Raw genomic sequence first — 15382 nt, forward strand, 5'->3', positions numbered from 1 at the left:
TGGGTGTGTATATATGTATATACATATACATACATACAAATATATATATTATTAATATTTTAGTCATAAACTATCCAACAGAAATACTGTGTGAATCAAATTTAGCATATTTCTACTACTCAATACAGAACAAATTTATTGAAAGTTAGCAAATTATATTGCATCATAAGAATACAATAGAATTTGCATAACGCGATCAGAAGCTAAGCACAAATCATAATTGATAAGCTGGGCAGCGCCACCTATCGCTCGCACTCGGCAAACAAGAAAGTAGCATCTAGCGATCGACAGCAAAAGGCAACGACGCAACAACCTGTTCCATAAGTAGAATACCGTTTAAGCACAAAGGCAAAGGCGCTTGAACTTGCTCAATAAATAAAGTACCGTTTAAGCTCAGACTATACAAGTTGTCTCTGCAATTGTATAGTATGTGTGAATGTTTATTGTTTAAGCATATAAAAACAAGTTAACATAAATACGCACTTATGGCTAAGTATGTTGACTGCAGCCAATATTTATGTTTGAACTTGTTGCAGATTTGTCACGTGCTACCTTGAAGAAACACTACTCCAAAATGTGTCAACAGGTGGCAACACAACAACAGGAATAACAACATTTACCACAAGAGCACACGAGAGTAAATAAAAGAGAAATAACGCGAGAGAGAGAAAAAGAGAGTATGTGTGCTTGAACCAGAAATGGGTTAAGAATCAAAGACAACGACGCAGACGCGGTCAAACCTGCTGCATTCCAGATATAGCAGCGCAGTCAACAACAGAGGCAGCGACGGCGGCTGCGCAGACGCCTTGCCTTGGCTGTCCATTGTGTTGTGAGTTGGGTCGACAGTGCGCGTCGAGATCTTGAGCGAACTAGTCGCGAATCGGAATTCGAAATCAGAGTCGGAGAGTACGAGCGAAAGCAAAGTCAAAGAAAGAAAACGTAAAATATGCGCGTGCCTGTTAGCACACTCTCACACACATTCATATGTGCTACATACTTGCATACACATACATGACATTTATTTTTGGTGCTCTTTACGCGCGCTCTTGTGTGTGTGTGTGTGTTGAACTTTCTTCAGCTGCTGGGCGCTCGTAAATGTAAATGTGTGTTGTTGTTCTTGCTGTCGTTGTAGTTATTTGACGAAAGTAGCTAAAGCAAAGTGCAAAAGCTTCTGCCACAGCAAAAGGCAGCAGGTTTCTTGGCAGACGTGGCACATATACATAAATACTACTCGGCAATAACAAACGTGAAGAGTGAAGAGTAGGCAAGTGTTAAATGAATGAAGTAGTTATGCAAATATACACATATTTAATGAAAAGTGAAAGTGCGGTGCAGCAACAAAAACAATAATAATAAGGCACAATAAAAATTCTCACGCTGCAACAATTGCTGTTTACATCATGTCCAGCAACGGCAGCGGCGGCACAACAGTGCAGCGACGCAAAACGACGCGCTCCAAGTCTAAGCAACAGCAGCAGCAACAACAACAACAATCAAATGTTGCGGAAAACCTTATCGAAAATCAAAATGCCAGCAACGAGCAAAACGAAAGACTTCACTTTCGCAGCCGTTCAGCAACCTCAGCGACGACGTCAGTCACTTGCAATTCAACTTCACCACTGTGCTGTAACGGCATGCTGCCCACAACATCGAACATGTTCGACTGCTGCCGCGACATTAACTGCCATCTGAATACGCCTCTAGCGCTGCCGTTGCGCGGCAGCGTTGAGCACAGTCGCCGTTCGAGCAGCCGGCAATCTTTTCTCAGCGATGTTTCCAAGTCTACGTCTGCGTCGACGCTGGCAGCGACGCCGACGCCGACACCAACACCAACAGCATCATCAGCAGCTCCCACCTCGGTTGCGTCTAAAAAGTCGCGTTCGCGTTCAAGTTCTTCTGGTTCGTGTGACAACGACGACGTCCACAATGCGAAGAAGCGCGCTGCCAACGCAGACAGTGCCATGATCAACACAACATCAGCAGCAGCAGCCTCAACAGACCAATTTACCGTTAGCTTGCATATTGATCTCTTTACATGGGGTCTCTTTCTGCTGGCGTTCTTCACGCGCTTCTATAAGCTGGCAACGCCGCCAAATGTTGTGTAAGTGAATACGTGCACACATGCACACATAGATACACATATGTACATGCATAATTTGCAATGTCTCCCCTCCCGTTTGTTGTTTATGTGCAACATCTTTTCTTCATGTTTTTCCGCCCATTGTTTCGTTTCTAATCTTCTATTCAATCTCATGCTACTCTCTTACTGACCTCATTTTAGTTCCTTGCTTCTTCTTTGCCATTCACAACTAATCTCTCCATAGCTTCGATTAACCTTTGCTTCAGTCATTGCTACTAATCTCACGACTCTACAATTACCTTACCCTGCTGCATTCTCTCCACTCTAGCATTATCGTTAGTCTTGTGTCTTGTTCCCTTACTGACCTCATTCTCCTTTTTGGTCAGCATTTACAGCATACTAATGTCTTCGTAAAAAATTCTCTACAAAGCTTTACTATGTCAGAGTTTTTCTTGCTGCTGATCATTTCCTATCCATTTTCATAGATTTTATTAGCATCATAAATTAGTATACTATTTCTATTCTTTACACTCTACAATATTTATTTTTTCCCCTATGGACAGCAAATCTGAAAATTATTCAAATCACAAATTCAACTTGTTCCCACTCTTCAAAATGAATATATTTTTAATATTCTCTACACTCTTTTTTATATAAGATCCCCACTGAACTAAATATGAATATTATTCAAATGTCAAATGCGACTCTCATCAATGTTCCTATTCTTCAAAATCCAATCTTTTCAATCAGCAATTAAATATATTTAATTGTTTGTCATTTCTTCAATCCCTAATCTATCATCTCTACCAATTTTTTACTAGCAAATCTCTCCACTATCTAACACCCATTTCTTCAATGTCTCCCACCTAAATTTCTTCCCGGTTTCATTGAACTTATCACCTCATTTTCAGTAGTTTAAATCTTTCGTTTATAATCTCTACACTCTTTCTTCTCTCCTCAGCTTTGATGAGCTGCATTATGGCAAGTATATAGCTCACTATATGCGCAACATCTTCTTCTTCGATCAACATCCGCCTCTGGGCAAACAACTGATCGCGGGTTTGGTGAGTTTTGCCGGCTACGATGGCAATTATACGTTTCCTCGGATTGGCGCTGCTTATGCCTCCAATGTACCCATCTTCTGGCTGCGTTTCTTGCCCGCTCTTTGTGGTAGTCTCTTGGCCCCCGTTGTCTACAAACTGCTGCTGGAGGCCAAAATGCGCCGCTGGACGGCTGCACTGGGCGGTCTCCTCATCATTCTGGACAATTCACTGCTGACACAGTCACGCTTCATTCTAATGGAATCAATGCTGCTGCTGGCCAGCACCGTGGGCATTACTTGCCTGCTCCGCTTTCAGCGCTGCTCCCTCGGCAGCCTTACTTGGATAAGCACGGGAGCAGCGGCTGCCTTCAGTCTTGCCTGCGCCGGCTGCGTCAAGTACGTTGGCTTCCTGGCGCTGGCACTAGCAGGTTATCTGCTCTGTCGTCATCTCTGGAATCTGCTCTACGATGCGACCTTGTCGAGTAAGTAAGAGAATGAGCTTTTGGATTTAAAAAAGAAAGGGAAGATCAAGAGGGAGATCGAGTTTCTAAATATGAGTTAACAGATATTATCATCGGAGCTGTTTGTATATATGGGAGAAGAAAAGTTCCAGAAAATAAGTAAAAACGATTTAAGGGTAAATATAAAATAGACAAATGGAGATAATAGGCGACTTCAAAACAACGAAAGGCCACAAAATCAGCAGACTGGATAAAATGCCTATTCAAAAATAAATGCATAAAAATAGAGAGGCATAATCGACAGAAATAAAGAAAGAAATATATGTATTTAGTTAGGCAAGGAAATAATGGACCGTTGTAATTTATAGCATAAAATGTTTTATTAGCACAACAAAAACTTCTAATCTAAAACCTAATAATGTTTATAATGAATTCATTGTATTGCTATACGAATAACGACACCATAATTATTTAATCTAACCGAGATTTTCTTCACTGTAATTTATTGAAAAAGAGAAAATCAAAGATGCGAAGATATTGTCAAAAAGATTATAAGTTGTGTTTGAAATGGAGAATCTATTCCATTACAAGCAAAAACAGAGATTTAAAAAAAAATAACCTATGAAGCAGGGAAAATCTTCATTAGAACGTAGTATATTGAAACTAAGAGAAGATCAAGAAAAAGAGAGTAACAAATAGAGAGAAGTCGTAAAAATGTACTAACCAACCCTCCTTGCCTTGCAGCCCGACAGCTGTGGATGCATTTCTTGGGCAGGCTGCTGCTCTTCGTGGGCATTCCGCTGGCCGTCTACCTGGGCATCTTTTACATTCACCTGCGGACGCTGCACAAGGCGGGACCGCACGACAGCATCATGACGAGTGCGTTCCAGGCCTCACTCGATGGCGGTCTCGCCTCGATCACACAGGGACAACCACTGGCAGTCGTCCATGGATCACAGATCACGCTACGACACACGCACGGACGCACCTGTTGGTTGCACTCGCATGCAGCGGTTTATCCGGTGCGGTATAAGGATCAGCGTGGCTCGTCGCATCAACAGCAGGTCACCTGTTACTCCTTTAAGGATGTGAACAACTGGTGGATTGTTAAGAAGCCCGATCGCGATGATCTGGTTGTGGGCGAAAAACCGGTGGCGATACGACATGGCGATATCATTCAACTGGTGCACGGCATCACGAGTCGCGGCCTCAATTCACACGATGTCGCTGCACCGATGACACCGCAATGTCAGGAAGTTAGCTGTTACATTGACTACGAGATCAAGATGGAAGGCGAGTTGCTGTGGCGTGTGGAGATTCTAAACCGACAGACGGAAGGCAATCGCTGGCATGCCATCAAGTCCGAGATACGACTGATTCACGTCTCGACAGGCGCAGCGTTGCGCTTCAGCGGACGCCAGTTGCCCAACTGGGGTTTTAATCAGCACGAAGTGGTTGCGGATCGTGAGCAGAATCATCAGGATGCGATTTGGAATGTAGAGGAACATCGTTACACCAAGAGTAAGTCACGAATTATGCAGATATTTTCAGGAATTCCTTCTAATACATTCTAAATTTACAGCTCAGGATCAACGCGAGCGTGAGCGACAGTTGCTCTCGGCGGAAATGATTCCCACGAAACGCACAAAGCTAACCTTCTGGGCCAAGCTGCTGGAGCTGCAGACGAAGATGTTCTGGCATGCCAAGCAGGTGCAGAGTCACATGTACAGCTCGCAGCCATACGAATGGCCGCTGCTCGACAAGGGCATTGCTTATTGGCTCGATGCCAAATCCAATGCCCAGATCTATTTGCTGGGCAATGTGCTCATCTGGTATACGGCCAGCATTGGACTGCTTATCTATTCGGCGCTGCTTGTCTTCTATGCGATAAGACGACGTCGCCTGTGCTTCGATTTGACGGGCAGCGAGTGGCAACGTTTCCTCATTGCCGGCGACACCTTCTATGTTGGCTATCTGGTGCACTATTTGCCCTACTTCTTTGTGGACCGCACGCTCTTCCTGCACAACTATCTACCCGCGTTTGTGTTCAAGATACTTCTGCTGTGCTATGTTGTCGAGCATCTGGATTATTTGCTGCGACGCTACTGCAGCGGACGTCGCGCTGGACTGCAGCATGTGGTGCGCATCTATCGCCTTTCGTTGATCCTTTGGCTGCTGGCCGTCTGCTTTGTCTTTGTCAAGTTCTTGCCCTTGAGCTATGGCTCCAAAAAGATGACCGCCAAGGAAGTGACGAGTCTACGGTGGAAGGACACCTGGGACTTTATTCTGCAGAAAAATTCTGTCCTGCACTGAGCCCCTAACCCTACTTATAGTCTCCTTAATGTACCATATATGTTCGCATACTCAAGCAGCTTGGCTGGAGCCAGGCCATGGCTAAGTTGTAGTTTAATATTTGCTGTTTTTGCCAATAAAACAATTAATTTATTTAAACAAACTATGAATGTCTAAAATAGCTTAGCATTTATTATCAAATTTTAAGCAATCGACTTAATTCTAGTGAAATCCTTAACACACAAACACAAAGTTGTATTTATAGATAGAAAATATGGCCAATGTGGGTCGCTTTAAGGATCGCAATGCGGATATGCGAGCGGCGGGAGTTAGTTCCGCTGTGGATACCGAGAACACCACTGGGAACTGTTTGATTGTCATGCATCCCGAGGAGGTGGCCGAGCAATTGATACGCGCCGAATGTAAACGCTTGAAGTTAAAAAATGGCGGACAATTGTTTCCCGAGACGCCCTGTTTGCCGACTGTCTCGGTGCCGGAGCTGCTGGCCATTGAAAAGTCCAAGTCGCGCTTCACAGTCTTCAAGGAGAAATTCTCGGAGGACATGTATCTGAGACAGGCTAAATTGGCTGAGGCAAAACCGACGGGCTCCAAGCCCGATAGTGTGACCAACTGGAGTCGCACTTTTGGTCGCGAAACTACTGCTAAAGAGCGACTCTATGATCTCGTGTTGCCACCCAAAAAACCCGAGCAAGTGAATCAGGAATATGGTCAATTCCATGACAAATACATTGTCAGCCACAATCATTACTTTCCCGCTGAGCAAATCAACCGAAAGTGAGTTGAGGCTTGGAGTACTTCAAGTACTTTCAACTAACCTTAATCCTTATCAGATATAAGCAGCCATTTGATAGGCAGGACACGTTTGGCGAAGCCACTCGTGGGGATACCTCGGGACAGTCGGCCAAGCGGTGCATGCAACAATGCTCGGGACATGTGATCATCATTAGCAAAGAGCAAATGGATTTTATCGATCGCACTTACTCGCGTCTGGGCAAAAAGTTTAAAAAGTGAGCAGAGTTTAAGGTTTTTACTTGTCCTAGTGTATATAACCATTATCTATGGAGGTGGAGAGCTAAGTTAAATTAGCAGTGCTAAAACACATAAGCTTTTGATCAGCCGAGAAAATATCCTTAAGACTTTTCATCCTTTATGTTTCCTTCTTTATATCCCAATTAACTCTAATGTAGTCCTCAGGGATTGAAGGAGTTAGACTGAGTACAAAACAGAGATAATAAAAGAGAGAAGTTTTGATTTGTCTGTAGAGACTTGGATGTACTTATAGGTATCAGAAACTGAAGGAGCTAAATTTATGAAATTTGTTTATCCTAAAATAAAAAGATAGTTGCTAGGAAATTTGGATACTCTGTCTGTCAGCTAGACGATCTGTCAGGATCTTAGAGATTGAAGCAGTTAAGAGTTGTCAGAGATGGGAATAAGAATTCATAGATTTGCTTGATATCAAATTTAAGTAAAATTTCATAGAAAGAGGGTAAAAAATGTTGTATGTCTGCTCGCAGAAAAACTTATGTAGAACTTATGAATATAGGGTCAAAAAAAAGTGGGACTAATAATGTGTTGTCTAGAATCCAAAGACAAGGTCAACATTACGACTTTTAGGAAAGAAGTTTTGATTAAAATTCAGGTTACAATTCATATTTGTTACTACTTGCCTCCAGATACCCTGCTCCTGTGCCGCAGTACATTACTTATGGAACACCCACGCATGTGCCGGACTGCGATTGCAAGATGCTGGTCGAGGACATAGCGCCGTGCAAGAGCGACAAGCATCTGGTGGATGCGCTGGGCCACCTCAATATGTGGCGCCACAAGCTGCAGAAACGTGCCGATTTCCACATGTTCGATCTGATCTCGGTGCTTGAGCACAGCGATAAGACGCAAACACGGGAACTGCCGGCGCAGAAGATTTTCGAGGTGATGCACAAGATGCATCTGTACATTGACATTCACAAGATGCGTGTAATTCTTTCGCTGTTTCACATGCTCATCGACGAGGGCTGCACCACGGAGCGCGTAAACTACGATGACTTCTGTCGTCTGCTCAACATTCAGCATCCTTTGCCCACCATGGGCAACATCTTCACCATGCCGCCGAATGTCTACAACAAGGACACAACCTATCGCCTGCTTTGTTCCGATCTCAGCAAGGAGCCCATCAAGGCGGCACCAATGCGTCCGCGACGTCCAAAACAACTCGACGATGATGGCACCCATGTAAAGGATCTGCTGTCACCAGACATTTCCACTTTATACGGCTTGGCGCCAAGCGATTTCCAATTTTTGCGACCACGCGATCAGTTGCAGCTGATCTTCAAGGATATTGTGAATACCGAGGACTTTGAGTCCATTTGGCAGCAACTCACGCAAGCGCACAACGAGCAGCATGGACAGTTCTCTGTGCAGCAGTTCCGCGACGTCATGGACAACTTGGAGCCAGCTACTCAGGCTCAAGCTGCCAATGCTTAGAACAAGAAAGTTATCACTTAAATTTAATGAAATGACTAAAATACATAAATTTTGTTGTTGTTTGATTTAGGAAATTCTCAGGTAGAAAATGTCGCGTTCGACAGTACTTACGGTGAAAATAAATGAATTATAAATCAGGGAATAATCAGAGAATGGATAGTGCTTACAGCAAATAAATATATCAATTAAGTTGGCCAGATATTCGATTAGCGAACTAGAAACCTTTTTTGTTTTATTTTTATTATTATAAATAGTTAATTCATTTTATTATCAAGTATCTAATATACAGAAATGATTACGTATACGTCCCGCATAATGTCAGAACTTTGTTATAGATACCACGATGATCGAATAGCAAAAACTAACAGATCATTTTTAGTTTTAATATTATTGTTAAGTGCTAAGGCAATCATCAGAGAACAGAGAGTGATTACAATGTGCTTACATTTTATTATTAAATGCCTAAAATGTATATATTTAGATGTTGCGTATACGTAACGTGCGATTGCGTGCGTGAACTGTATATTCATTACACTTTCTTATTATTATTGATGTATAAATTAGGATTTAGAGTACATATATATTTCATCAGATGAACTCATTTTACTGCTATCAGGGCCTATCTTTTTTTTATCTTTGGGGCGAATAAGCATCTGAACTCGCCTAAGTGCCATAAAATCATGCCAGTAGGCGCTTGTGCCATTCCTTACGCTTCTATCAAGAATTCTGCCAGTGAAATGACTAAATAAGAAATTTAAAAAATTGATAATATATAATATCACTACACATATATATATATATTATATTATTATATATAATACACTACACAGATCTGAGCTTACCACTTGGCACACGCTTTATACCACCAGCCAGCTCTGTAGTCGACAGCACAGTTTCCTTTGGGCCAAATATCGTTCTCGCGATCGAAAGTGGAGAACTTTTGGTGCTCATGATAACGCAGCTCATCGATTGGCACATTCCCCGAGAATGCGCCTAAGCTGGTCAGCGCGTAGGCATCGTCCTCACCAGATATAGCAAAGTGATCGTATCGCGCGTATTTAATGGAACCATCAAAGCCTTCCATATACATATAAAGTTCGAATTGCTGCGAGCTTGTTAGCCTATAAATCTTTTCTAAGCCAAGGAAAAAGTCACCATCTAATGAACCGAAACCATCGCGATACGATGCCCAATCCCTATAGAAATTCTCCTTGCCATCGAAGCGACGTTGTATAACCATCCAACCCGGACCAGCTGCTTTACTATCGCACAGAGCATCGAATGAGAGAAGAGAGTTAATCCCGGGCACTTCAATGCGATGAATACCCGCAGCTTGACCAAAGCGAACACAACTATTGGGCGCAAGTAAATCAATTAGAATATCTTTCTCAGTAATGCTTGATTGACATGCTTGCAAATCAATATTTCTCCTTGATAATTGGTTATTACTTTCAGCAAGTGCTTTGCTTAATGCATTAAATCTATTTTCACATGTTTCACACTTTGAAATTGAAGTTAAGCCGTCAATTGTTCTTTGAAGATAATTGTTATTTTGACGCAGATCTGCAATCTGTGATCGCAATTCCCTAATAGTTACTGCATTTATATCCAGTTGAAGCAACTTCTCTTTCTGTTCTTTTATTTCTTTATCTTTCAATTCACTTTTATCGATATCATCTCTTATTTCTTGCACATATCTGAAGAAAGGTTTGACTACGCTGTAAGTATACGCTCCACATTGCTTATCCAGCTCGTTATTTATTTCACAATTCTGTTGAGCATAAAATATTTATTTATTTTTGACAATCATTTGTACACATTTTTAAACAATTATTACCTCATATTGAGCTGAGCAAGATGCAATACATAAAATCAATAAGGAGGAAGCACACTTTATAAAGCTCTTCATATTAATTTAAAGTACTGCAATCAAACCCGGTGGAAAATAGACTGAACATAGGATTTCAATCGTAGCAAAGCTTTGCTTTATTTTATGCTTAACTGATACTGCTGATTATTTTTAGCTCAAGAAACCCGAATCAGCAATAAGGTCAGCACACTGTGCGTATACGTGATAAGATGTTTATATGAATCACGTTGTGGGGTGAATGAGCTCGCATTTGAGAATTATTTAATGGCTATAGTTATAATTTACTACTACCTACTTTTGGTAAGCTCGACTAATAGATACTCAATGTCAAATTTAAAAAAAAAAAATATCTAAATGAATGTCTTTGAAACTGCTCAACTTGATCAACTTTTAGTTTCTTTAATAACATTTCTTTACATTAATAGTAAATAATGTCAAACCAAATTCTAATATTGTAGCCTTTAATGCTAATCTTATTATGTATTTTCTGTGAAAATAATCATATCAACTAAAAAACCACTTTTATGAAATAAAATTCTTTTTTATATTCTATAAATTAACATTAGTTGCATTCTAAATATAATTAATGAGCCGAAAATTCAGTCTAACTCATATACAAGAATTGGAATTTTTTACATTCACTTTTTTTTACTATCTTTTCCCTTCTTTCCGGCGGTGGCTTTCTTGATAAGGGCATCCGTTGAAAAGGATTTGGGTCGCTCAATTGGCAAACCAAGAGCACGATCCCAGATGAGCGACGCCAGGACACCAAGTGCCCGAGAGACGCCGAACAGAACCGTGTAATAGTTCATCTCCTTCATGCCGTAATACTGGAGCAGGACACCCGAATGGGCATCGACATTGGGCCAGGGATTCTTCACCTTGCCGAGCTCGGTGAGAATGGGTGGCACCACCTTGTACAGCTGCGAGACGAGCTTGAACAACGGATCGTCGGGCAGATGCTTCTGGGCAAACTCCCGCTGGCAGGTGTAGCGAGGATCGGTTTTCCGGAGCACCGCATGTCCATAACCGGGCACCACTTGTCCCGACTTTAGCGTCTTCCAAATGTAATCCTGCAGTTGTTTTTCCGAGGGCTCCTTGCCAGTCTCCTTTTGCAGTTTCTGCACCCAAACCAAGACCTCCTGATTGGCCAAACCATGCAATGGACCAGCAAGTCCAAGCATGCCGGCCGCAAATGATAAATAAGGATCACTCAATGCTGATCCCACCAAATGTGTGGTGTGCGCAGAGACATTGCCACCCTCGTGATCGCTGTGAATGGTCAGATAGAGACGCATCAGTTCCGTAAATTGAGGATCGTCGTAGGTCAGCATTTTCGTCAGATTCGCCGACCAATCCAGCTTGGAGTCCACCTTATCGGGTCCCTTGCCCTCGCGATACAGATTGCGATAGATGGCAGCCGCAACCAGCGGCAGCTTGGCAATCAGATCCATGCAATCCTCATAGCAATACAGCCAGTACTTGGTCTTGTGGACTCCCTTGGAATACGCCTTTGCAAATTTACTGTCATGATTGAGAGCTGTGATAGCGGCAGCAAATTGCGACATTGGATGCAGAGTCTTGGGCATGCCCTTCAACATTTTGGTCACATGATCGGGCAGCTTGCCACGATCGGCCCATTCGCAAGACAATTGCTGCACCTGTCCCTTGGTGGGCACATCGCCCGTCATCATCAGCCAGAAGAGACCCTCGGGCAGCGGTTCACAGCCGTTCTCAGCAGCGGGCAATTGCTCCTGACACTCTGGAATGGATAGACCACGGAAACGAATTCCCTCCTCGGGATCCAGCACAGATGTCTCGGTGATCAACGCATTAATGCCTCGCATGCCGCCGTACATCATGTTGATGGTCACTTCGCCCATCTTGAATTCGCCGTGCTCCTTGCGAAACTTCTTGATGCGCTCCTGCTCTTCGCTAATCTTGCACTCCATTACCTCGAGCAGCGTCACATCGCTGGCCATGGCGCGCACAGCGCACTTAAGAACCTGAACATTCTGGGCCACAGCTAATCTTCGGACAGATCTTAAACTAAACGGCATAATTTTTGTTTATGTACAAAAAAAAAATTGAGAAAAATTTAGAATGTTAACTGTGGACCGAAAATACAGAACTGAAAAGCGAGCTCTCTGAACTTTTTAAGTAGCAAAGTTCAAAGCACACTTTGTGACAAGATTTGTTCATCCTTTGAACGTCGATGTAGGGGAATTATCAGACCGTAAATATCGCTGTGATCTTTTAATAATGAGAACGAATTTTTATAATTATTCAATAACGTTTTTTGAAATATCGCCTACCTTTCTTTCTTAATTGTTTATTTATTGGTTAATATTATTTGAAAACGTAGACTTAAAATTATTTTTTCAGTGGTATAAAATAACTAATTATATTAGAATATACTTTACAGTTTGAAAAGATTTACCTTGTCTTTTAAACTCAAAGTACTCTTGGAACTGAAAGCTGATACGTAGAAAGAGATTTTTTTGTTTTTTATTTTACCATATTTAAAACAAGAAATATAGTTTATACTATAGATCAGTCTCGAGTAACTCAATAGTCTTGTGATAGACAACCACATCAAATTGAGAGCTTGTCAGCAGATGAGCTGTGCAATCCATCTCTTTGCTAGCAGCCCAAGCACAACCTGAGCTCTCTTCGTCAGTATGCCAAGAATGAATCTCGACTAGCAACTGAAGTTTTAAACCTTCAGCAGTGCCTCGAGGAAGCAGCAAATGATGAGGAAATGAACAGTCTCTAGAAACGCCGCCATCCAATGGCTGCTTGGCCTCATACAGATCACTGAGTGTGTGCACCGTTGGAGCAGTGGCAAAGTGACGTTCGAATTGATTGTCACCAGTTGTCAAGGAGCTGACAAAACTGTCGAGCAGCAACCTAGGTGAATTCTTGTCGCCTGTGGACAGCAGATAACTTCTAATCAGAACTTTTTTTGTAGACGGAGCGAAGATGTGATAGCTGATGTTGAAGGACTTGTGATTCAAACGCATGTGACGTGCCACAAGGCGACGCCGCAGCAAACGCAGATTATTGCGTTGTGTTTGCAGCAGCTGCTGGTCCATTAAATTGATTAGATCGCTGTCCACCAGCTGATCAAAGGTTTCCAAGCGTCCCACGAGTATGTGTCTCAAGTGCAACTGTTGCTTCTGCTGCTTGTGATGTTGCTGCAATGGCTTGTTGGCAAATCGTTGCTCGTAGCCAGCAATTAGTTGTGCCAGTTGCAGCAGGAGTACACGGTAAATGGGATCCCTCAAATTGGAGGTGGCCATGCCCAGCAAATTGGGTTGCAAGCGATCGCCATTGATGGCCAGACTCAGTTGTCTGAAGAGATGCCAATAACGTGAGGCGATCACGCGACCAACTTTGCACATTGTCTGCATTTCATGCTCATCTTTTAGCTCCTTATCAATGTGATTGCGGAGCTCTTCGATCGATTCGTTTATCAAGTGCAACACGGCATCGGCATTGAGGCCTGAGCTTGCTTTGTATGGCACTCCTCCGGTTGTCAGCAGCGTGGACTCAATGAATTGCAGGGAACTTGTGCCATTTTGAGCCAACTGCTCGAGCTGCAAAAGAGCGGCGAACTGTCTGATGTTGTGCATTAGCAGCAGATAATCTTGGGGTCTGGTTGGATTCCCACTCAGCCTGCGTTCATAACGTTCATCGTGCAATGCCATTAAACGATCGCCGTCTACTATAGCTGAACCCTGATCTGCAATCATGAGTCGACTGATAAGTCTATTCCAATAACCATTCAGCTCCACATCCAAGCTAAGCAACGTTGTGCGAGATTTCTTCGATTGGATGACCATTGGATAGGTGGGCATCCATTCTACTTGCTGTGGATTCCATGGCCTCAAGGATTTGGGATACAGAATGCCAGCGATTGTCTCTCGCCAGCTGCGTTTGCGACTGATCGTTGGCACTGGCGCCAACTGCTGCCAATAGACGAGTTGTGCTTCAAGGATGATCTCTTTATCGAAGTACAGCTGTGGCAGCACCTCATGCATGGCGGGCAACCTGAGACCCCCACAATCTTCCCTATCGTCCACTGCCATCTCGAGTGCGTTCACAAAGAGCACGGGATGAAAGTGAATGCGGGCGAAGCAAGCGTTGCGTTGAAAGGTTTTCCAATTCTTGGCGAGCACCAAAAAGCGATAGACGCCTATTAGCTGATGTGGTAGCTCCTGGTGCAGCTGGCTGTAGATGCCATACGGACGCAGTATGTGATGCTGATGCACTGCGTCCATAAACTCCAACAGCAGTGGCCAAGTGCCCTGTGAAATATAAACACTTATGAAACTCCATCGAATGACATTTTAGTTCACTCACTGTTTCATAATCCTCTGGATTCTCATTGAGCTCATGACCCATTTCGCTAAGTTCCTGTTGCAACAGCGGCTTGTGCACCTGCAGCATTAAGTCCAGCAGAAAACGCTGTCGCAACGCCCAAGGTGACATCTCCATATCTTCACTAGATTCATCTGGCCTCCAGCGTGAAACAAATGCCCAACCGTTGACGCAGCATGTTAAGCTTAAAGTTCCCAGAAGCACAACTGATGCACCAAGCATTTTGATTAAAATGAACTCTGATTGCATACAACGTCTGGCTGATCTCATGAATTATCAGAATATTCTATATATTTACAGACTTGTATGCATTATACATACGGCGCAGACGTATCTCTCTCAAATATTATCTGAAATAACCAGGGATTCGAAGTCTACGATTGACACAGCCGAGAAAATACTTTAATGTGCTGAGATTATTTGTAATTCAGTTTTCAATTTTAATTTTCAGTAAAAAAGCTACCTTCCCTAACAGCCTGGCTAAGCGCCTAACGCCAACTCATCGCACTAGAGTCAAGAGAAGACTAAAACGATTTCATCCTCAAGACCTGCTGGCTCGGGTCTTGACCTAATAATTAACAGCGATTTCCTTATATCCTTAGGTTCAATTTATACAATCTTTATTTACTTCATATTTATTTTCTGTTTATTATTTCTGATTTGTTTAAGTTGCCCAGTTAGGTAACAGTGCACCTTTCTTTGTTGTCATTTCGTTATTATTTTAATAAAAAAAGCTACAATCGAGCGCG

At 42.7% G+C, this 15382-nt stretch overlaps 5 protein-coding genes across 5 annotated transcripts in view; 2 read left to right on the forward strand and 3 right to left on the reverse strand.

The window, feature by feature from the left end:
* LOC133845396 (EF-hand domain-containing family member B) overlaps positions 1 to 8421 on the forward strand; it is a 59671-nt gene extending 51250 nt beyond the window's left edge. The window contains exons 2-4 of the mRNA XM_062279858.1: positions 6129 to 6670; positions 6727 to 6903; positions 7573 to 8421. Of these exons, the coding sequence (XP_062135842.1) occupies positions 6150 to 6670; positions 6727 to 6903; positions 7573 to 8380 (1506 nt within the window). The 5' untranslated portion in view covers positions 6129 to 6149 and the 3' untranslated portion in view covers positions 8381 to 8421. The remainder of the gene's footprint in view (positions 1 to 6128; positions 6671 to 6726; positions 6904 to 7572) is intronic.
* Positions 822 to 6074, forward strand: LOC133845393 (protein O-mannosyltransferase 1). Its single transcript, XM_062279854.1, has 4 exons — positions 822 to 2101; positions 3042 to 3604; positions 4328 to 5104; positions 5166 to 6074. The coding sequence occupies exons 1-4, from the start codon at positions 1401 to 1403 to the stop codon at positions 5894 to 5896; spliced, it is 2772 nt and encodes a 923-aa protein (XP_062135838.1). The 5' UTR covers positions 822 to 1400; the 3' UTR covers positions 5897 to 6074.
* A 504-nt stretch (positions 8422 to 8925) lies between the features above and the next one.
* On the reverse strand, positions 8926 to 10345 carry LOC133841536 (angiopoietin-related protein 7-like). Its single transcript, XM_062274084.1, has 3 exons — positions 10218 to 10345; positions 9223 to 10151; positions 8926 to 9121 (listed from the first exon to the last, which is right to left on the reverse strand). Exons 1-3 carry the CDS (start codon positions 10287 to 10289, stop codon positions 8941 to 8943), a joined length of 1182 nt encoding a protein of 393 aa, XP_062130068.1. The 5' UTR covers positions 10290 to 10345; the 3' UTR covers positions 8926 to 8940.
* Positions 10346 to 10770: 425 nt separating this feature from the next.
* On the reverse strand, positions 10771 to 12386 carry LOC133841535 (probable citrate synthase, mitochondrial). Its single transcript, XM_062274083.1, has one exon. The coding sequence runs from the start codon at positions 12308 to 12310 to the stop codon at positions 10889 to 10891; it is 1422 nt and encodes a 473-aa protein (XP_062130067.1). The 5' UTR covers positions 12311 to 12386; the 3' UTR covers positions 10771 to 10888.
* Positions 12387 to 12728: 342 nt separating this feature from the next.
* LOC133841534 (fat-body protein 1) lies at positions 12729 to 14882 on the reverse strand. Its single transcript, XM_062274082.1, has 2 exons — positions 14616 to 14882; positions 12729 to 14560 (listed from the first exon to the last, which is right to left on the reverse strand). The coding sequence occupies exons 1-2, from the start codon at positions 14880 to 14882 to the stop codon at positions 12797 to 12799; spliced, it is 2031 nt and encodes a 676-aa protein (XP_062130066.1). The 3' UTR covers positions 12729 to 12796.
* Positions 14883 to 15382: the final 500 nt, after the last annotated feature.

This window comes from Drosophila sulfurigaster, chromosome 3 (assembly GCF_023558435.1).
Source record: "Drosophila sulfurigaster albostrigata strain 15112-1811.04 chromosome 3, ASM2355843v2, whole genome shotgun sequence".
In the NCBI taxonomy this organism is placed as follows: domain Eukaryota; kingdom Metazoa; phylum Arthropoda; class Insecta; order Diptera; family Drosophilidae; genus Drosophila; species Drosophila sulfurigaster.

Excerpts from the sequence above, each read along its gene's own strand:
- LOC133845393 (XM_062279854.1), top strand. The coding sequence starts at position 1,401 with ATGTCCAGCAACGGCAGCGGCGGCACAACAGTGCAGCGACGCAAAACG. Across the intron at positions 2,102-3,041 it reads GCAACGCCGCCAAATGTTGT|CTTTGATGAGCTGCATTATG; the intron begins GTAAGTGAATAC and ends TTCTCTCCTCAG. Across the intron at positions 5,105-5,165 it reads GGAACATCGTTACACCAAGA|CTCAGGATCAACGCGAGCGT; the intron begins GTAAGTCACGAA and ends CTAAATTTACAG.
- LOC133841535 (XM_062274083.1), bottom strand. The coding sequence starts at position 12,310 with ATGCCGTTTAGTTTAAGATCTGTCCGAAGATTAGCTGTGGCCCAGAAT.
- LOC133841536 (XM_062274084.1), bottom strand. The coding sequence starts at position 10,289 with ATGAAGAGCTTTATAAAGTGTGCTTCCTCCTTATTGATTTTATGTATT. Across the intron at positions 10,152-10,217 it reads CTTGCTCAGCTCAATATGAG|AATTGTGAAATAAATAACGA; the intron begins GTAATAATTGTT and ends TATGCTCAACAG. Across the intron at positions 9,122-9,222 it reads TATAAAGCGTGTGCCAAGTG|TCATTTCACTGGCAGAATTC; the intron begins GTAAGCTCAGAT and ends TTTCTTATTTAG.
- LOC133841534 (XM_062274082.1), bottom strand. The coding sequence starts at position 14,882 with ATGCAATCAGAGTTCATTTTAATCAAAATGCTTGGTGCATCAGTTGTG. Across the intron at positions 14,561-14,615 it reads ATCCAGAGGATTATGAAACA|GGCACTTGGCCACTGCTGTT; the intron begins GTGAGTGAACTA and ends TATATTTCACAG.